Consider the following 22,045-nt stretch of genomic DNA (forward strand, 5'->3'; position numbering starts at 1 on the left):
TTTCCATTGTGAAAAAGGAAAAGGAACAGGGGAAAAAAAAGAGGAAAAATTGAATCTTGATTATGTTATACCATCAATTAGGCCTCAACTCTGCCATAATGATCAGCGTTTATGAATTTCCCCTTGAAATTATAACCCTCTGCCCAGCTCCTTGTCTCACTATGATCAGAGTCATCCTCACACCTTGATAAAAAATTTTGATAGGTCACTAAAGCACTATATTCCTGTATGCTCACAATCCTGGATCATTTACAGGAGCCACAGTGCTGTCTTAATATCATTTTCATAATGAAGACTGACAGAAAACAGGAAATATTATAGGAAGTGACCAATATTAACAAACAGGGCATTGCATCTGCATCAAGTGAACTGCAAGGTCAAGAGCAATGTGTCGTAATTTATAAAACCAGTAATGCACTATGCAAGGAGGGGACATGGTGAACAAGACATAATAGATGCACCAACGTATGTTTACGTAATTCTTTGTAGTCAAGCAATAGCAAGAGATTCAAAAGCAAAGTTTGTATCATAAACATGAAAGTTTTTCAGAATACTAATTATAGATTCATTAAAGAAGCAGTGTGTTACCAAACAGCAAAAATAAATCAGGTAACTTCAAAATCAGCACTCTTAGAAGCATTTCGATTTATATTGGCATGATCTCAGCAAGAGTTTTCCAAAAACCAGCAATATTCGAGGTTTTCTTCATGAAATGTTATAAGCAAGCGGGCACTGAGAACAAAAACCAAAGTTGAAGAAACCAGTCATTCGGTTATACCATTATCAAAACTCTTATATCAGAGACTGGAGAGCTATGCCTGATTGCCGGTGGCCATGTACCACAGAATATGATGTCACAAAGAAAGGTTTTGACAAGTCCACTTGCACGTGCATTTAAGTGGAATCAAGCTGTAGCCTCAAAATTTTGAGTTACAATCGACAAATGATATCTTTTGTGAGAACATTTTCAAGAAACAAGCTGTTGCTCTGAATTTAGGTTATCTTCTGAAACTTAGCATTGGAGGCAGGTCAGACATGGCTTCACTGCCATCGTTTTTGGATAATACAGTGATAACAGCCAACCGACTCAATAAAAATTTTTATAAAAAAAAATCCTAGGGGATAAAACATGGTCTAGTTTTGAAACATCAGCACATCTGCTTCTTTTGCACATCACAACAACAAGGTTATGAAATAAGACACTCTTGTGGCTGCCAAGAATAGAAAATCCCTTGAAGCAAAGAAACCCCCAATTTTCAACGACAAAAAAGGGCAGTTTCCAAGAGACCAAGACTCCAAAATTCATAAAGCTGAGTACCTGAGTGATTGAGCTCAGCACAGAGGATGCATGAATGGATAAATAACCAAGTGCACTTGCAGGCATATACATAGGCCTGACTAATAGCATCCGTATGCTGAAAAACAAACAGTTAAAGAACTAGACAGGACCACAAAGTCTGAAGTCTATAACAGATAAAAGCAAGATATTAAACCATTGCCAGCAAAGAGTAGGAAATATGCCGAACTGGATTATGCAGTGTGACAACAGTCGGATTCCACCTACTTTAGTAGCAATAAACATGGAGCCATTCATGTACAGAAACCAACTCTCTAGAAGGTTCTTCATTTCAAAAAGTGAGGATTCAGCAATCCTGAGATTTCAAGAAAGCCAACACGATCTCTCCCTCCAAATATTTTTTTTAGCTTCTCATCACACACTATCACCTTTTTGTTCTCTGGGTCCTGTATAAAAATAATTCAAAGAATAAATGCAAAACAGCCTCCGTCATCCATTATAGGAATTGATCAGAAGTACAAGAATTAACTAAATATTTTTTATAAAAAATCTACAAAGCCTAGTAACATGGACATTGATAAGCAAATCTATATCTGGCATGATAACTGACATAAACACTCTACATGGAATAGACAAACTTTCAGAAGGCAAAACTTGCGCAGAAATATCTGATTTCGATAATCATAGACCTCTTATAAAGGAGTATATGAGATCTACAATTGATAAATGAAATTTGAATGGTTTCTGGGTCAAAAAGTGGCCAAAAGCTACAGCCATAATTTAGTGACAATTTTCTATTACTTTTGAAAAGCATAATTTTGTGCAAAAATATTGTTTTTAAAATTATGTTGGACTCTTCCCTGTGATAGCTTCTAGACAAAAATTTTATTTGTGTTTGTATGTGTGTGTAGATAGAGAGAGATGAAAAGACACAATAAGATTGATCAAATATGAGACTAGATCCAGTTTGATGAAATTTGAAGATTGGAGTTCCAAAATGAAAATTCAAACCATTGAATGTGATCTACCATCTCCAAACACCCTTTAAACCAAAAATCATTTATTTTGGAGACTCCTAGCCCATGCATTAAGTTGTCACTAGAACATTGTACCATCTTCTCCAAAAGATGAATTTCCCCATTTTCTTTCTTTTCCTTCCTTGGCTTGGGCAAGAATGGGCAGGGCGGGGTGGGGCAGGGCAGGGTGGTAGCATAAAAAAACCCCAGAAATTTTATACTCAGGTGACCATTCTTCATACTTTAATTTTTTAATACCAAGCAAATGTGTACTTGTTAAACCTAGGCAAGGGGATATCAATTAAGATGTCAATGCAATCAATTGTGTTTCACTAGGCATCTTTGTATGAAGAAAAGATATAAATTGTTATAGTCCTTCACTTCATAGTGGATTAGTGAATGCAATCTTTTAGCATATTCTATTTATCTACTTGAAGATATTGACTATCAAAGTAATAAGTTTGTCTGGTGCCTTTTCCATTGTTTCCAAATAGTGTTAAGATCCATCTGAAGAGTGCTTTGGCTGTTTCAACAATGGGTGAACCATTTGTAACTAGCCCACAGGTTGCTATATGCGGTTGGTCAGAGGATTAAAAGGCGGTTGCTATATGCGGTTGGTCAGAGGACTGCATAGCCACGATGCAGGTGCATGTATGGTTATTATTTTTTAAATATTTAAAAATAAATATAATAAATGAAATATAATAACAGCAATGATGATAATAAGATTTTTTGGATGGATAATAACAATATTAACTATAATAATAACTAGCAATTAATACTTATTTCATAGTATCTAGTACCTCATATCAATAATTATAAAATAATTAACATTTCAACATAACTAATACCCGCATCAGGCCCACCTAAAACCCACATCAAATCTAACCATTAGCTTGAATCTGCATCCCCTACTTGGACCCACATAAGAGTGGATTGTATACATGACTCCAAAATGCTAAGTAGGCTTCCGTATTAGCTGTACAATACTAAGCCAGACATATATGCAGCTGCCCAATGGTAAGTAGGACCACCTTTTCGATCCATTTGCAATATGACCACATATAATAATTGCATAAAAGCAATGTGGTGTAGCCAAGTGACCGCATATGCATATCTGGGTCCATATGCGGAAATATGCATCACATTTAAAACACCGTCGATAATGTACCAATTAGTCTAACAATCTTGAAGACTTGGCTATTTCAATTGCTCACAACAATGGGAGACTCTTTCGCACTTGTCAATTTAATCTGGTCATTTTACATGCGAGGTTACCAAAATATTATCGCCTCAAAACTACATTTTTCTAGGATCAGCAGAGTGCTGCTCCACTAAGCTCCGTGGGTTTTCAAGTCCTTCCATTATGTTCTGTGGGTTCCTATGGTTCTTAAAATTAAGTGAGCTAGGCATGTTTCGCTGCAATCCGGGCTAGACCTAATTGCTACTATAGTACAGGCTAAATTGTCAGCCCAACCTACTAAACTAACATGGCCCAGATGAACAATTCTGAGAAAACCCAAGACCATCGCCTATTTGCAGGAAAGGACCACATGCCTAAGTCCCAATCCTTATAAGATCTACCATGAGTTGCCAAACCCTTCATGGATAGCATTAGTGTATCAACTAAGTGATGGCCTTGCACATGTGATGAGAGGCTAAAAGGAAAACCCTTATCGGATTTCCTTTCTGATCTTTCGCTTGCTTTCCCACCTCTAGTTGCATCCACCCTGAACCACCTCCATTTGCCATTGAAATCCACCCATGGCTGACCGAGACAACCCACCTTGGGTCCACCTCCTCTCAAATAGGTACCTTGCCTCTCTTTAGTCTTTGCATGTGTGTGTTGTCCACAACTTCTGGACTTTCTCCATGCTAGATGCTGTGTTTGACTGTTGTTTTCATGTGTCATGCACATATCAAGCACCCGTACCTACATTGTATCTCGTTGACATGGGCATGTAGGGCAAATCTACAAAGTCTAAGTATCATGGATGAACACTAAACCATACTATTTTTAACATTTTGATAAAGTGAAAATCCACTTGTTTGAACTTTGAACTGTTAAATTGTTAACAATAGCGTGTTTTGAGACCTTATAATTTATTACATCCAAACAATAACTTAGGCTTCTTCACTGTTATATAGAACCTAGATTCTTAATAAGTTTAACAGTAGAGGCTGCTACTGTGCTTAGACAATTGATAGTAAAAATTTGAACAACCAAAGATCATTGTTGATTTAAAGATAACGCTTGATTCTATGAGAAGTAGCTTGGTGTAATGGACATTAAGTTGGAAGCTGTGTACATGTAGTACGTTGAGATTTTCAAAAACATATGTGGATGATTCATTAGCAGCTTTGAAAAGATTAGTGATTTTTTAGCCAAGACTCATTGAACTCATGACTCTCTACATTCATTGAATATTAACTTGCTATTGATAGACAAAATAACATACCACACATATATTATTGGATGGCAAACTAACTTTATTAATAGCCTAAAAAGCTTTAACTCTAAACTGGAATTATTCATGAAATTGTGATAAGGGCATAAATATTAATAGAATATAACCAAAATATACAAATGTAGTTTTTGTGCAATGGGTTAGAACAAAGGTGCCAACCAAACTGGAAAAAGGATACCACAAATTGATCATTCCGATATCTCGTATTGTTTAAGGGATGGAATGGAAGAGAAAAGCATCATATCCAATAGAAACAAAGATGAGTGAATTAAGTTTAAATTGTTCTTTGACAGCTAATATAGCCAATGCATTTCTTGAGAACTTAAAGACAACTTTAGGATACAAAAAGCCAGCAACATTAGAAAGTTGAGCAAAGAGTCCAAGCAAAAAAAAAAGGCTAAATTTCCACATACTCAAACTACATAACCTAAAGTAAGGATTTCTACCTACCAAACAGCCTTCTAAATTATGGCTAGCTTGCTTCATGCTCAAGGCATACCGGAGAACTCTTTGGCTTGGAGGATTTATTTAGGTTGACAACTGGCTGAAAAAATCTGCTAATTCCTTTGTTGAGCCTTCTTGAATTGAATTCACATTTCATTGTAGGCTCATGTTGATGGGAAAAGAATTGGATGAGAAAAATAATTACATGGGTGGGAATATTTTTGGGGGGGAAAAATCAAAGGCCAACTGCACAATATTTGGTTGAATGCATGCATACTGGGAAATGGCAGGAAATTTACGAATCTGCTGCATCTGGAAGTAGCTTGTATAATATGACTCTAAGAGATCAGGAAAACCTGATGACATTTTGCATATTACAAGCACCACATGCGTCACTGGTAAATGGCCTTAATTCATTTTATGTGATAACCAAACCCCACGATAAGCAAAGCCTAATTTAGCTTCAAAATTCAATCTTTACCCTTTCGGTGATTCTCCAAGCACTTTTACCATTTATTCCACAACAAATAGGCAAATGCATAACCATGATAAGCATCAATAGGAAATCATATGGAGGAAAACATTATTCAATTTCAAATAGCAGATTGCAGCATTAATCCATGAAAGCTACCCTACATGCATGTTCGGAGCCAAAAGACCCAATGCCAAGTATGAGCCAACACCACACAAACCAAAAAAATAATCGAAGACAAATATCAGCTCCGATGCATGCTTCATAGAAAGGAGTTAACGGTGGAAAGAGTTACAAGCCACAAAAAGGGGGAAAGAAAAGCTTTGGAAATCATCAGCAGAAACCCTAACAAGAACAACGATCAGACTTAGAAAACGAGAGAGGGAAGTAGGAGGGAGAGAAAGACCTGGAGTTCGTTCTCTTTGATGTAGGCCCATATCTGCTTGAGGGCTTGGGTGCGGGGGATCTCCTTGACGCCCAGCAGCGCCTGGAGCTCGGGGGAGACGGGCCGGGGCTTGGTGATACCCCTGGGCTGCCTCTTCTTCGGCGCCTCGGGCACTACCTCCGCCGTCGTGGTCCTGGACGCGGCCGCGGCGCGCAGCACCACCGTGGCCGGCCATCTACTCGACGGCAGCGCGGCGGAGGGCAGACGAGCCCGGCAGGGGAGAACACATGAAGCGGCCTCGCCGGTGATGAAGGCGGAGAAGCAGCTCATCGCCGCCATGGTCGGAGCTCCGCTGCCAGCGACGGTGCGAGAAACGAGGGTTGGGAGTTTCCGAGCCGAGAGGGAAGACGCCTGAAATGCTGCGGGGAGCGAGTGAACTGAGAGACTAGAAGAGATAAGTGCAGCTATTGTACGAAAAATGATTATAGACCGTCAGATCGAAATTATCTTGAAGATGTTGGCTGATGATGGAGCCAGCTTCTGGACGATGTTGATCGAGGTGACTTCCTTGTCATTTGTCATCTTTTGGGTGGTTTTTTGTTTTTGTTTTTTTTTTTTTTTCCAGCATAAGCAGGTAACTCATACCACATTGGTACGAATATATTTAATAGAATTAGAAAATAAAATACCATGAAATGTCCTAGGCAGCTTTCCTCACTAGTCCATAGTGTACTACCGAAATAGCTGGCCGCATAAGCAGCCACCCAATCTACGGCTCCATTGTCCTTTCTAAATATATATTTGGTCTGGAAGACTTTTCTATCTCTATCCATCGCCCATACATTTCGAATTTAGTCCATCCCTACTCTGCTCGAGCCCCCCTGGATCCTTCTATTACTGTAGCCGAGTCATCCTGCATCGTAATAGAGCTGGCTTGGGTGGTCTTTTGGAGGGTGGGAAGGAACCATGCCTCAACCATCAGTTTTCGTGCCCTAAGCATCAATTTGGAGGATTCCTTCTAGCCTGTTATTTTTATTGCTTTCTTCAAAAAATTATCTCTTGTCCTCCCCAAGTTTTCTCATGCTTCACAAAATCACATACAATCTCTCATATCACAAAATTTTCAATTGGATCTTTCAAGATACCTGAGTGATTGAATCTAATCCCTCACCCCATCTACACCAAACCTCTGTGGCAACACTATCTCAAATGATGAAATTACTCTCACTTGATCCGATTAGTAAGTAAATTGTTACTTTGAAATCTAATATTCTGAATTATCAAGACAATAACTGGATAATAGCTTCTCTTTTCTAATATACAATTTAAAATATTTATATTAATAAAATGATAATCATATGCTTTCTCTAAACGAATTTTGATTTAGGCTTTGGTCTAATTCATACTCTAAAAAATATAATACAATAATAAAGCATCAAAATAATATAATATGAATACAATATATAGTATTAGTATATAATTTAAATTAAAGTATTATATAACAAATAATATATATGATACAATATATATAATATTATATTATTTCAGGCTCATCCCAGCTTGACTCAAAAATTTGAATATTATATAAATTATATAACCAATTTGAATGTTCATGCTCTTCATGCGCTATTTAACAAACGATAATTGATGAATGGTTTTTCTTTTTTTTTTTGGATATATCGGCAACTCACACTAGTCTTACGTGAGTATTACCATCTGAGTCAAGAGACAAAATACTCCATAAATATAGAGAAACGGGTGGATGAATGGTCTTTCAGATAAACTCTCGACAATTATGACACCACCAAGCTATTCTCGTAGACTAATTCATATGCAATAGACTTCTTTCAGCAAATGATACAAAATCTTTGTCCTCCCAAACTATGAAAAAATTTCGAAATGTTCGGCTGCAATGGCCACAAAAACTTTCTTTAATTAATGTACTTCTAAAATTCGAGTAAGTAGCCAAATATTAGATACACACGAAGAAACCTCCAACGGCTATAAACAGTGCCGTACAACTGGCCAGCCTATAAGCGAGTTGTCCTTCTGCCAGCCTAAATTACAAAACAACAAACTTACAATCCCATTCACCAACCGAACACCCGTGACAAATAAACACAACTACTAGCCTCACGGGAGCTGCAAACTTTGAGCTTTTTTTTTTTTTTTTTATCAATGAAACAGAGGGAAGCGAGAGAAAGAGTGGGAGAGAAGGGTGTTTCTCGGCAGCTTCATATGACACGTTAATGGGGTGTTTAGTATAAGATGATCATCTCTAGATAAAAAATAATGCAAGTAAAAGTAATGAAATCACTGTATTTGACTGCATTACAGTATTCTATGTGGCAGTGATTTCAAACTATCCCCATCCCTCAAATCACCACCCAATATTGTGACGGAAAATTCAAGATCACCCAAGATAGTGTACTAAAAGTTGAGAATAAAAATACTCCTTAATCTAATAAAAAAAATTGGTATACCAATATATCGTTAATATATTATATTAATATTATATATGAAATTATATTATTAATCATATTATTGTTATATTATTAATTATATTATTGTCATGTTATTATTCAGTGATAATTTTAAATTATGGTAGAAATATATTATTGTAATTTATATTTATATAATGAAAGTATTTAATATCTTACTTCTATTTGCTTTATTTTCTTATTTAAAATAATTATTAATATTAAAAATATATTATAAATATAAATAAAAATGTTAATAGATTTTATAGGATTAATAATTTATAGGACCAATGGATATATTTTTATAGAATAAATTAATAATTAATATATAAATAAATATATTAATATTTTGTTATAATATATTTTATATGATTATTATTTTATAAAATATATTATGGGTAAAAATTTTGGTATTGTATGATGAGTGATTTTAGATTTTCATAAAATACCAAATAGGTTATTCGTGGATCCCTGAAAATATTTAATCATTGAAATAAAATATATCAAATATGGTGATCTTAAATCATTAAAATTAAATTATTTCAAAATAAAGATCATCAATGATTTAAAATTATCTTGATGATCCTATTTGGATCGCAAAACACTGTCCAAAGGCGACAAATTTTACAAGGCATGTATTCCTAACAAAACCAGACATGGGGCCCCACTAGAGTGATGTCACCCGGCCCAAAAAAATCGCCACTGACCCAACGAGAATACATGCCCATCCATGTTTGTCAATGGTTTTCATGTCTTAAAACCAATTTAGAGCTATATCAAGGAACATATTGGAAAGGATTCAAGTGGAAAAATTTGAGGTTAGATTTGGATTTATTAGATATGAGTGATGAGGAGCACAAAAGCATATAGCGAGGGCCGAACACCAAAAATCAGGCTCTCTAAAATTATTTGAAGTTATAAATTGGTGAGCCATTCTGCATGGCAAGTAACTGGAACTTAACAAAATCTAATTAAACCAATTTTTGATTAATCTTTAGTTCACAAGATAATAGACTCCAAATCTCAGGTGCATGTAAAATGCACAGTTCTTCTGTTGAAGCATCTTCATGGAAATTGTATTGTTTTAAGAAAACAAAGAATAAATATTGATAAATAATGCCTTAATAATAAATGAATACCCTTCTAAATATCGGATTTTATATAAATACCCTTCCAAAATTGATATTTGTATGTATACCCACGTAAAACTCTATTATTGTACAAATACCATATAACGGTTGTTCAAATGGTATTGAAAAAAAATTTATTTATATTAATTAAAAATAAAATAAAATTTTAAAATTATGCTACTGTTCTTGTCTTCTTTTTCTGCTATCAGAATTGCAATCTATTTGCATGTCTACCTATAAAGGGTGTTTTAGTCATTTTAATTTGAAACCATTAATTTTTTTTAACGCCATTAGATAGCATGGTACATATACAAAAACAAAAATAAAAAAAGGATAAAATAGCAAAACAAGTGTTTTACGAGAGTATACATGCAAATATCAGTTTTGGAAGGGTATTCATACAAAATTCGATATTTAGGTAAATATTTATGCAAAAAAATCCTAATAATAATAATACTGTTTTTGACAAGCTTATTTTGTTCTTTGTCTAATGAGCCAATGGTACTGCTTACATCATACAATTACAACAACTCTTTTTGGAGAAATTTACAACTACTATAGGACAAGTGCCAACACGGATTCTAATTTTATGATTCCTAGTTTGCCAACTTAAAAGTAGTCCTTCTAAACATAAGCCGTTTGATTTTCTCCTCTGAGCGATTCTGGGTTGTTCGCTAGTGTCACTGCATCTGCGAGTGTACGCTTGGAGTGATCCGATTGTTGTATCCTGAAGGATAGGCCACCATTATCTGCTACACCGAGATTCATTCTTTCTTAAGAACAGTGATATCACGCCTCAACCGATAAATTCTTTCTTCTTACCATTTATTCTTTCAATAAAAGTGCCCCCTGCATTTCTCCTTAAAAAACACCCAAGTTCCAAATTTTCAACCCAAATGTCTGTGTTCTGGACTCTCATTTCTGATTTGCAAAACTACCATATTGAGATACCTGAAATCCATACATATTTCAACAATTTCTTAGAAAACAAATGAGAAGAAGATATAAAGAAGGTATTAAGTGAAGGGAATATGGGAAAGAACTGACCTTGGGCCCATTTCTATGGTGGAAATGAACTTGGAATGGAGACTAAAGCAGAAGTCTGTGTTAGGGGGTTTGGGAGCATGACATCAAGCATGAACAGGAGGAGCGAGGTAAAGATAATCGAGGGAGAACCTAGTGAGTCAGCGGCGAAGGTGCATGATGGCCAAGACCATGCCAAGGTGGTTGATATATGAGAAGTCTAGGGAGTTTCATTGTTTCCTTCCCATACCTAACATTTTAGCAAAAAGGGTGACATGAGCCAAATAGCTTTTCACATACCTAACAATAGAAGGCGACATACTGTTTAACATTTCATCAAATGTCCAGCACCATTATATTTATTGCACCCTCGCTTGAGCGCCGGATAAATTATTAGTTTTCCTTGAAAACAATTGTAATCAGACTAATGTTTTCTCCCAAAAAAAAAAAGATAAGCAATAGGTAAATTATTAACTTTTCTTGAAAACAATTGCCAAGCGTAATAATCATGTTGATGTTTTCTCCCAAAAAGAAAGATAAGCATCAGATAAAATATTAGCTTTTCTTGCAAACAATTGCCGAGCATGAAAATCATGTTGATGTTTTCTCCCAAAAATATAGATAAACATCGGACAACTTATTAGCTTTTCTTGAAAACAATTGTCGAGCATGATAATTATGTTGATGTTTTCCCCCCAAAAAAAAGATAAGCATCAGGCATATTATTAGCTTTCCTTGAAAACAATTACCGAGCATGATAATCATGTTGATGTTTTCTCCCAAAAAAATAGATAGACATCGGGTAAATTATTCGCTTTCCTTGAAAACAATTGCCGAGCACAAGAATCTTGTTGATGTTTTCTCCTAAAAAAATAGATAAACATCGGGCAAATTATTAGCTTTTTTTTATAACAATTGTCGAGTATGATAATCATGTTGATGTTTTCTCCCAAAAAAATAGATAAGCATTGGGCAAATTATTAGCTTTCCTTGAAAACAAGTATTGAGCATGACAATCATGTTGATGTTTTCTCCCAAAAAAATAGATAAACAATGGGCAAATTATTAGCTTTCCTCGAAAACAATTGTTGAGCATAATAATCATGTTGATGTTTTTTCCAAAAAAAAAGATAGGCATCGGACAAATTATTAGCTTTTCTTGAAAACGACTATCGAGCATGATAATCATGTTGATGTTTTTTTCCAAAAAAATAGATATGCATTGGGCAAATTATTAGCTTTCCTTGAAAACAATTATCGAGCATGATAATCATGTCAATTTTTTTTTCCAAAAAAATAAATAAGCATCGGATAAATTATTAGCTTTCTTTGAAAACGATTGTCGAGCATAAGAATCATGTTGATGTTTTCTCCCAAAAAAAAGATAGATATCATATTGACGCAACTTTCACAGGTGAAGCCATCAGATACCTAGATGCCTGAATGGTTATCTGGCCTAGGAAACACACTAGGTTCCTTATTGATGGGTTGGCCTAGATGCCTAGTTAATAACTTGAGACAACAATACTTTGATGACCTGTCTCGTGCGCTTGTAGAACTCTGGTTCCTTTGACATAAATCACATATGTACCAACTTAATGTTTTTGTTTTCCTCCATTTTGTTAACTTCAACATCATATCGTTGAATAAGAAAATCTTTCTTTTTTCTTTTTTTTGGTGGTGGTCCAGCATTTTTGTTTTAACCCTTTTATCCTAGCTTTGATTCATGGGGAAAAGATTCTTGTCTCAGTGGGCATGTTTTATAGACATATAATCAAATGAAAAATCATGCGGTAAACTTGAAGTCCGTTTTGTCAGCAGGTTGTATTGATACCACAATCGTTTAACTATCAAGAAAACCTGAGGAGGGTTCATGACACTTGAGAAGGAAAATAATATTAAAAAGGGATAAAGAAAAGGATACCGAAAACAGAGGGGAAAAAAGCAAGAGAAGCAGAAAGTGGATGAAAAAGTGTCTCAATAACATAATAGTGAGTATCCAAAGCAACAGCTAACAAAGGGAGTTTAAGCAATTTAATGGCAATTTCTCCTATCCTTAACAACAACAACAACAACAACAACAATAAATGCCCCAAGAAAACATTCAAACAAGGATCTCAGACAAAAATGTCGACAAAAGCTGGTCATTGAATCTTGAGTTTTCAGAATTAGTAGCCATCGGATAAGTGATCTTAACTGGAGACAGGGAGAAAGGGTGAAAAGGAAATGGAAGAGAAGGTGGTTAGCTGGCTATAGGTTATTAGTACTTTGAAGCTGATTGGATGACTACGGCTGGGAATTTGTTGAGTTGAAGAGCATAGAAGTTTCGAACATTTGTACCTCGTTTGAATGCCATTTATCCCTCTAAGTTATATTATGCAGCAGTAGACAGGGAGAATTGAGCATAACATTCATTTTGCTCAAAGAAAGAAGAGTGTGATACCTTAGTAAATGAGAAAAATGGTAGACATGAACACATTAGGCAGTTTTCTTAATTTGCAAGTGCAAGTTGCAAGAAAGTTAAGAGAAATATATTTACTTTCAGAGCGAATATATTGATAACACAACTGAGATCCTTAAAACTTTTATCATATTATCTAATTAATCCATATAACATTGATTAACCAATAAGAATGCCTGCACTCAAGCTGATTAAAGATCATATACTCAAATGCTTTCGGCATCCGGAAAAGCTATGTATTGGGATATAAAATGCCTGCTAATTTCTCCCACTTCTTATTCCTTCCTTTTCACCGATCAATTTTGCTCACATGAGAGACATCAAATATTAAAAGAATCACACAACTAGGTTCACCAGCTATGACTTGGCATCACGAGCAGAAGACCATAAGACCAATAACACAGCCGAGAAGAGCTTTGCATCCTTATCTCATTCAATCATTTTCACAAACACATACTTCATCCAACCAACCCGTCCATGACAACAAAGAAAAAGGCAAACAAAGGAAGCAACGCGAGTTTATAGATCACGCCATGGAAGCAAGGCAAACCAAGCAAGCAAAGCAATATCAAGGAACAATCTTGTAAGCCCTAATCTTATCAATCCAAGAATTGAAAGAAGATACCGTGTTTCGGAACCCCAAGAACCCATGCTCCTTACTCTTGTTCATGTTGTCCAGATACTCCTCCTCAAGGCCGAGCACCGCATCGACGAACCACCAGTTCCCCACCTCCTCCAGCTTCGTCGGCGCGAGCTCGTGCTCCGCCACCATCTCCTCCCACAGACCTTCTTTCCCCTTCATTGCGTCCTCCAGCTTGAACCGAGCCGCCTCCCCCTGGTACCCCTCCCACCCCACGCCGAACTCCTTCGCCAGCAACGGCCACAAGTGCTTCCACTTGAACACATCCCCGTTGCTACAATTGAAGGCCTCGTTCTTGGCATACGGATCGACCGCCGCCCAGATCTGATGCTCGGCGATGAGGTCGGCATCGGAGGCATCGCTGAACCCTTCCCAAACTACCCGGCTCCCAGGCCACCGGAGAGGAACCCCCGCTCGCCGGCATACGGCGGCGTAGACGCAGAGAGTCCCCATCAAATTCATGAGGCTAGATGGCGAGAAGCCGAAGATATTCGTCGGGCGGTGGACCGACCACGTCACCTTCCCGTCCGTCTTCGCCACCTCCTCGAAAAGGATGTCCTCGAGGTCATAGTAGAAGTTGGGGCAACTGAGCCGCGGGAGATCCTCGACGAACGGGGGCTCATGGGTTTTCACCTTGCCCATGGATTCGAACGAGCCGACGTAGTGCTTGCGGCCGGTCTGGAGGCAAATATGCTGGAGATTGGATGCGTTGGGGATGACGGCGGCAAGGACGTTGCGGAACATGGCAGAATTGACCTCCCGGTTCTCGGCCTCGGTGGAGCGATTAACCCACGCCACATAGAAGATATGGGTGATGTCGGTGAGCGGAGAGAGCTTGGCAAGGGCGTCCTCGCGATCGGAGATGTCGCACTGGACATGCTCGATCGCGAGGCCCTCGGTTTGGGACGGGAAGGTGGAGGAGCGGGGCCGTCGGGATACGCCGTAGACCTTCCAGGGGCCGCCGGGGGTGTCGGCGAGCGGGAGGATCTCCGCTAGGCTGTTGCCGACGATTCCGGTGACACCGATCACCAGGCCGACGCTCTGGAACTTAGGGGCGGCGCCGCCACCGCCGAAGTCCTCGTCGAGCTTCTTCCGCGCGGCGCCTATAGCTCCGGCCCACCACCAGCTCATGCCTCCAAGTTTGCTATTCGTTTTCTTCTGGAAGCTTGGGGTTTGATGCCCGCGAGGAGGGCGAGGTAGGTATGGAATTGTAACGTTGCTGGTGATAAGGGAAGAATGGGAGGGCGGTGCGAACGCCCGGCAGGACCTCGTCTCATTTTTTTTGTCTTCTTTGGGAAGCCACCTAGTCTACACGTGGATGGTACTCATACCACTAAAATAATCATATATATGTTTTTTAAATACAGCGAGCAGGCTTTTGGAGTCCAACACGTATGTACTAGACTTTTAGAGACCTTGTCATGTCTGATATTTATTTAATAGAATGGGACCCACAGGACATAATCAGGTTTAAAGTCATGTGAGCTTATTTCTAAAGATGTCTTGCCTGAGTGTAGATGTTATGGTCTGCAAGAAATTTTTATACCATCCATAATTCTCATGTAAATAGCGTGTGCAAGATTCTTGATTGACATATATAACCTCCTGCATGGTTCAGATGATGCAACGCTTTGTATTTTTGATTCAGAACCGCTCAAATACGCCCCATTGTGGTCCTTATATATTTAAAAATATGTATCGGATTCAATTAACCAGATTCGAATGCTATATGTCATATCATGCATTTTTAGAATAATTTATTTGTATAGCAAGAAAAATATCATAGCGAACTGAGAGGCAACTTTCTTCTGTTATCTTATCACTACATTGACTTAGGTATCGGAATGTCCTCCGCCGGTACACTCCGGCTAGAGAACTTTTTTGCTCAATGTTATTTTAGATTGGAGTGCCACGATCTGACGAGGATCTCAGTTGGAGAGAAGTGGAGGAAAAAAGTAAGCAAGAATAACAAACTAAGAGACAACCTCCTTTTGATGCATGATAACTATACTAACTTAGGCATCGGAGGATCTTTATCCGATACGTTACAGGCAAAGAACTTTTTTACTCTGTGCCGTTTCAAGTCGGAGAGCAGTATCCGACGAGGATCTCAGTTGCGGCGACCGAGTGCCGCTCACTTTCTCTAATTCCGACCAAAGCAGCTGACCACCGAGCTCTCCAATATTGTCATATCTTTTGCTATGATGCATGGGGCCAATTAGTTCCGGCAAAAACATATTTGGCTTTTTGATTTTTAAATATTTTAGATCATAATTAATATCATAGGTCATTATTCTGAAATATCTATAATTATTTTGCATGGTAATAAACTCTAATACAAGTTAATATTTTAATATGATAAACAAAACTTCTGAAGTGAAGGCCCAACCCAATTTATTAAAATACTGAGGTGGCGCAGCCAGGGCGGTCGACCGGCGGCAGTTTCCAGCCCAGCGAAAGTGAAGAAAATTCCATGGGTTACCAGAACGAGGTTTTGCTACGACGAACCTTGTGAGTTGTGAGCGAGGAACGATCGAGAAGTTTGAAACTTTTCTCTTCCACGGTAGCCTAGATCTGGGTTCTTATCAAAGAGGCCGAAATCTACAAGGCCCTTGAGCCGGGTACGCATAAAATTCTCTTGCTTCTCTCTCTAATTTCTGTTTCCCGAATTCTTTATATTGGCTATGGTCGTCAGTGCTTACAATATTTATCAATTTTGGGCTGGGCCAGCTACCGAGTTTCACCATTTCTACATACCCTATCTTCTGCTCCAATTTCTTCAGCTGGTTGTTGCCCACCACTCGCTCGATCGTCGGTCTCATTGGACTCTTCTCACTTCTGCACCACTATGTCTTTGAAAAGAATGTATCAGAAATTGGACGTTTGGTAGCAGATCCAGTTAGATTGGTTCTTAGTCTAAAACCTGGCCGCAGCCCTGTAGGTGACTTGCATTGTACGGCAAAACCTCTTGGCAAAGCCAAAATCACATGAAGAGTTAGTAGTCAAACATAACTGGTCGTTCTTTTTGTCCATCGGTTTCTATCCAAAGAGTTAGAATTAGACTTTTCCTTTGTTTTGATTATGAGGGGATCGTTGGTTCCCTTCTCTTTCTTTATGTGTACTTAAGCAAGTACGCATGCATATTTACTTATTTACATGGGTCAGAACTTTGAATGTGCATTTGAAGTATGCTTGACTATTATTTTCGATGTAGGCTAATGGTTTGCTTGTTTTAGTTGAGATATACTTCTTGCTTGTAGTCTATCCACGAAAATTCTGGTCTGGTGAAGTTACTGGAATAGTCAGGAAGCATGGTATTCTCAAGCTTTACTGGTGCTGGTGTTGGTTTTGGTGAGATAACATGATTTTGTGTTTAACTAAATAGTGGTTTGCCAGTTTTGCCTTCTAGATAGAAGTAGCTTAATTAGTTTATCTGAAATTTTTTTTGTGTGGCAGGTTTTGGCATTGGTTGTGGGTTTGGAGTTGGATGGGGTTTTGGAGGTCAGTATCTTTTCATTCAGCTTCCTGCAATGTAGGTACAATGCAGCCTTTATCATGTTCAGGTCACTTGAGTAAAGGAAAATGTACACTTGCTTGGATTTCAAAAGGGTCAGATCATGGGTACTAGAAATTTTGATAAATGAATTTGGATAAAATTGAAAGAGAAAGTAAGTTTAGGCCATGATATTTCTATTTAAAATTTTAAATTTGGAATTCAAGGGTGTACGAGTTGAAAATATAATGAGAATGTATAATAGGATTTTTAGATAATGGAATTCGAGAAAATATTGAGAAATCTATAGAAGAAATGCTAGCAACAAGAAGAAATTTATAGAGTTAAGAATTAGTAGAATTTCTGCAACCAAATGGTATAGCAAATATCACCTTGTGTTTAAATAAGTTACATCTTCAACATGAATGGATACCACAGAGAAATGAGAGTAATATACCTGACATGTTAATCATAATTCTGATTAAAAATCATCTCTCTTAGGGGTTCGAGTATAATGACCTTTAGAGCATGTCAGGTGGGGGAAAAGGGTAATCCAGTTTCCATCAAATTTTGGCCTCCTATGTATAGTTCTTACAGAAAATTAGAGTCCCAACCCTCTTGGACTGCATGGTTATCACACATGGCCCTCTCAAGCTTAACATTGATTGACAGAATAATCAATGATGATAGTCTGAAAAGTCGTATAACTAAGCCAAACTAAAAATTCAAATTTGCAATAAAAAAATGAATATTGGAACAGTTCTTAACTATTTTTACACTCCTAGAATTAGTGTTATGAAGTTCATAATTAGCATCACATATGCCCCATGGTCACGTAGTTAGAAGGTGCTTTGTTCATAATCAAATAAGCAGCGCATCACCCCATTCCATTTAGCTGAGTTGTTGTTTCCTTCAATTTGTGATCATATAGTAGTACAAACTAGTAAAATGTACCTGCAATCTACTAATGTACTTGATCGATGTGAATTATAACATATTTGATTGATTCTTGTTTATTTTTGATCAGATAAAGCTGTTCATCGGTCGTAGGAAAACTTATCCTCAAGTTTCCGAAGCAGTCTTTTTCACACTATTAGTATTCTTAATATGTCTTCATTCATGGCCGTGATCTAATGCAGAATTGCAGATGCCTCTTTATCTGCCTTTTTATCTTCTTTGACATTCACTTTGTGGTGTCAGAAAATTTTAATGCATTCTAAGGTCAACTTGCTGATGGGTCTTCATCTTGCTTTATAATCTTTTCAAGTTTAGCTGTCTAAGAAAATCACGTCTCATGGCTCAAAGTCTAAATCACTAAATGGCCCTTTTTGTCATATCTCTCTACACAGTTATTTTTTGTTGAAATCTTCAATTCTTGTTCTCCATTTGACTTTTCATTGATCCTTTGCATTGCATCCATTGGAGGAACTCATTTTCTTTTGGCCCCGAACTCTTGCACTGGGAGAGAACAATCAAGATCTTCATTGATATGTCATCCAGAAGTTTTACTATTCTTTATTGGCTTATGAATAAGTCATATAGTCATAAGTTTTACTATTCTTTATTACCCTGAGAGAAGTTTTACCATTCTTCATTGACTTAGTTGTCGTCGAGAAGTTTTACACCAATTTAGCATATAGCCATAAGGGTTGGTCTGTTCATCATGCTGCACCTTTTGGCAATTAATAAAGGACTGAAAAGAAAGCTATCAGCAACATTATCAGAATCATGTTTCATGGTATTAATTCCTGATTTCCCTGTTTCATAAAATCCATGCATTGGTTGAGCAGAAGTTGTATAAACCAATAAATCTATGACATGTTATCATATATCCACTATGTTTGACTTGCATGCATTACATTTGATGCTTTTGTTCAATTAGTTCTAAATTCTTTGACATGAATTTTTTTAAAGAACCACAACTTTCCCACTATAATTTCCTCAAAATTTATACATTTCTAGATCCAATACCAACCAGACGATTATTATTTCAAAAACAAACAAAAAACAAGAATATTTATACAAGTGATGTAGCATATGGTCAGAGGGAGCGCTTTTTAAAATTCGCAGGTGGTTGATCAAAGCTTTTCTTCCTTTCCTTTACACTGTTCAATCGGCTTCTGAAGATCTCCAAAACTTTCATTTAATTGCTTGAACCCTTGGTTCTTCATTTTGCATGATGTCATACTCTTAAACACTCCTTGTTTGCATAAGCTAGACGTTAAATTTGAAGGATATAGTTCTGATTCCAAATGTCAAGAAAAACTACACAGAAATTAGTAAAAGATGTTGGACCTTAATAACAGTGAATGGGTAATACGAAAAGAAGAAAAGCCAGAAAAAAGGATGTGAATCCTTTATAAGAAACTACTTAAGAAATCAAGAACCTCTATGTTCTGATCCTAATGACGATGGCTTCTGTGACATTGCCTACTTAAGTCGAATGGAAACCAATCCTTATCATTGATAAAAATGAATCAAATGTGAGTGGTCATCGGACAATCCTAGATGTCATCATTGAATAAGTTAACTCCATCATGGACTCAAGCTATCATACATATATATATAGAGAGGGTTTTTCTACTGTACTCAGCAAAATTCATACATTTTATAGAATAATCGAATCTTAGCTATCTGTCAGAGAGTGGATGGCTTGGATGGCAATTAGGATGATTGATTATGGTTTTGAATGGAGGTTTGCGTGGCAAGTATCGCAAATATTTGGAAAAGAAATGATGTTTTGCTCTAGCAGAAATAGAATAAAAAAACTGATCATCTTCATCCTCCCATGCCCTCTTGCTATATCAAATTGCATCTATATTTCTAAGCTTGCTTGGGCCATCTCTATCTTCTCTGCCAGACTCTATTGGGGGTTAGAGGGTGTTATCTCAAGCGAGTCTCCGCCCACCATTCTGGATTGACATCATAGGTTGTGCCATGTTTGGCTCTGTGGACCCTTAACTTTCCCACACTGTCACCATGTCCCAGTAAATTTGGTCATGCCAGAGTGGTGGCACCCACTCTCAGGAGACTCATGATGGTGGGTTCCCAGTGCTCCATAGATGGAGCAAAACATCTCGAGGGGGTAAGTGCCACTGGCAGGATATATGGCCCGGTGTTGGTACCGAAGGTGCATTGGCAGCTGGAGTCAGGGAAGGAAGAGGAGATGAGGAAAGGGACATGGCACCCATCGCAAGAGAGGCGGGGTGGAAGGCAAGGGGGGACTGGAGGGAACAGAAGAGACCATTGTGGAGGGGGCGAAGTGGCCTAAGATGTTGATGGGGTTGAGGGAAGTGCTGTGGGAGATGAAGATGGTGGCAAAGGAAGAAGTGATGTGAGATGGCAAGAGAACCATGAGAGTGAGAGATGTATTATGTATGCATATATGTCTGTATGAAGAACACACAAACATGTGCACACGCACATGCACACATGCACATACACACACATATGTATATGTAGAGAGAAAGAGAGTTGGTTGCTACTATTGATGATTTTTATTATTAGAAGCTTTGAGTACACTATTTTCTTCCTTTCTACTATATTCATAGATCTGGTTATGAGTGAAAATTTTGGAGTAAATTGATGGTATGTACTTGGCAAGCAATTTCATTTTTTTCAGAGGATTATTTCCCTTCAAGGATTGCCCTAAACATTGTTTATTCTTTGTTTCTTCTGGAGGAATTTTCGATTTGCTCAACTGTCAGCTGACTGATTCACGGATTTCTTCTTTCACATTTCCAATTTCTATGTTTGTTATCGATAATGGATGTTGGCTAGATGGTAACGCTGTTACTTGACAGCCACCAGGAATGATTTATTAGGCCCTAACTTGAATTTTCATTTAAGTAGCAATACCCTACTCCAAGATAAAACTTGAAACTTCATTGTCTTTTGCTTCTTGTTTTTGTTTGTAACTCAGAACCTCTTATGTTAATTGCTTGCTGATCATTATGTTTTCCAGGGATGCCATTACATACCTTTGGTCTGGGAATAGGTATGCACAACAATCTGTTGTCCGATGATTTATTCAGTGTTCATTTTTTTTTATAATTTTTTTGAGATTATTGAGTTTCTTCTGTTGAACTTCTGAAGGGGGTGGCTGTGGAGTGGGGCTTGGCCTTGGCTGGGGCTTTGGCAGTGGATTTGGTTGTCAATACCGCTCTTCTAAGGTCAGGTTCCAGGGTGTTGAATTTGAGAAAAAGGCCGCTATAGATAAAGCAGCAATCCCAGAATCCTCAAAGCATGTTCAAGATGTTTGAGCTTCAAACTAGGACTCAAAATTTGACAAAATCTTTTGCTTGTAGAATGCCTACCCGTATGACATAAAATATGTTATGATTATGATGAATAACATTATCCTTCAATGACCTGATCCTTTCCTATATTTAGATTCTATTGTTGAAAAGTTTTTTTTTCTATCATGGAACCTCTGCATGTCAAAAATATTTTGTTTATACTCCCTGCCATGGTTTGCTGTTAATAAGAAAATTTAGTATCGATGTGTTCCCAAGGTATGCTGTCGTGTGACATCCCAAACGATAGCACAAGGATGATAAGGTGCTGAATGCATTATACTTGTTAGGGAGCCTGAAATATCATATGCTGCCTTAATTTTGTTCATGTTTTCTGGTGCATGACACAAGCACAGTGTCTATTGACATCATGACTGATCTCTGAATAAAGGCTGATCTACATATTGTGGCTCTATTAGATGTGTTATTTGGTGAGGGCTA

The 22,045-nt window shown here is 37.6% G+C and overlaps 3 protein-coding genes across 5 annotated transcripts; 1 reads left to right on the forward strand and 2 right to left on the reverse strand.

Moving 5' to 3' along the window:
* Positions 1-1,212: 1,212 nt before the first annotated feature.
* LOC103707776 lies at positions 1,213-6,528 on the reverse strand. The gene is made up of 2 exons (XM_008792411.4): positions 6,104-6,528; positions 1,213-1,743 (listed from the first exon to the last, which is right to left on the reverse strand). Exons 1-2 carry the CDS (start codon positions 6,419-6,421, stop codon positions 1,624-1,626), a joined length of 438 nt encoding a protein of 145 aa, XP_008790633.2. The 5' UTR covers positions 6,422-6,528; the 3' UTR covers positions 1,213-1,623.
* Positions 6,529-13,563: 7,035 nt separating this feature from the next.
* On the reverse strand, positions 13,564-15,074 carry LOC103707777 (3-oxo-Delta(4,5)-steroid 5-beta-reductase-like). Its single transcript, XM_008792412.4, has one exon. It carries the CDS (start codon positions 14,945-14,947, stop codon positions 13,745-13,747), a length of 1,203 nt encoding a protein of 400 aa, XP_008790634.1. The 5' UTR covers positions 14,948-15,074; the 3' UTR covers positions 13,564-13,744.
* Positions 15,075-16,169: 1,095 nt separating this feature from the next.
* On the forward strand, positions 16,170-21,766 carry LOC103707778 (protein TRIGALACTOSYLDIACYLGLYCEROL 5, chloroplastic). Of its 3 annotated transcripts, none has more exons than XM_008792415.4 (5): positions 16,170-16,437; positions 17,077-17,167; positions 17,273-17,317; positions 21,274-21,306; positions 21,405-21,766. In XM_008792415.4, exons 2-5 carry the CDS (start codon positions 17,128-17,130, stop codon positions 21,569-21,571), a joined length of 285 nt encoding a protein of 94 aa, XP_008790637.2. In that variant the 5' UTR covers positions 16,170-16,437; positions 17,077-17,127; the 3' UTR covers positions 21,572-21,766. The 3 variants fall into 3 exon arrangements, with proteins under 3 accessions (XP_008790637.2, XP_026660700.2, XP_008790636.2); XM_026804899.2 differs by having other exon boundaries at positions 16,171-16,437; positions 17,031-17,167; XM_008792414.4 differs by having other exon boundaries at positions 16,174-16,437; positions 17,053-17,167.
* The last annotated feature ends 279 nt before the right edge of the window (positions 21,767-22,045 follow it).

The sequence above is a fragment of the Phoenix dactylifera genome, chromosome 15 (genome assembly GCF_009389715.1).
Source record: "Phoenix dactylifera cultivar Barhee BC4 chromosome 15, palm_55x_up_171113_PBpolish2nd_filt_p, whole genome shotgun sequence".
NCBI lineage: Eukaryota > Viridiplantae > Streptophyta > Magnoliopsida > Arecales > Arecaceae > Phoenix > Phoenix dactylifera.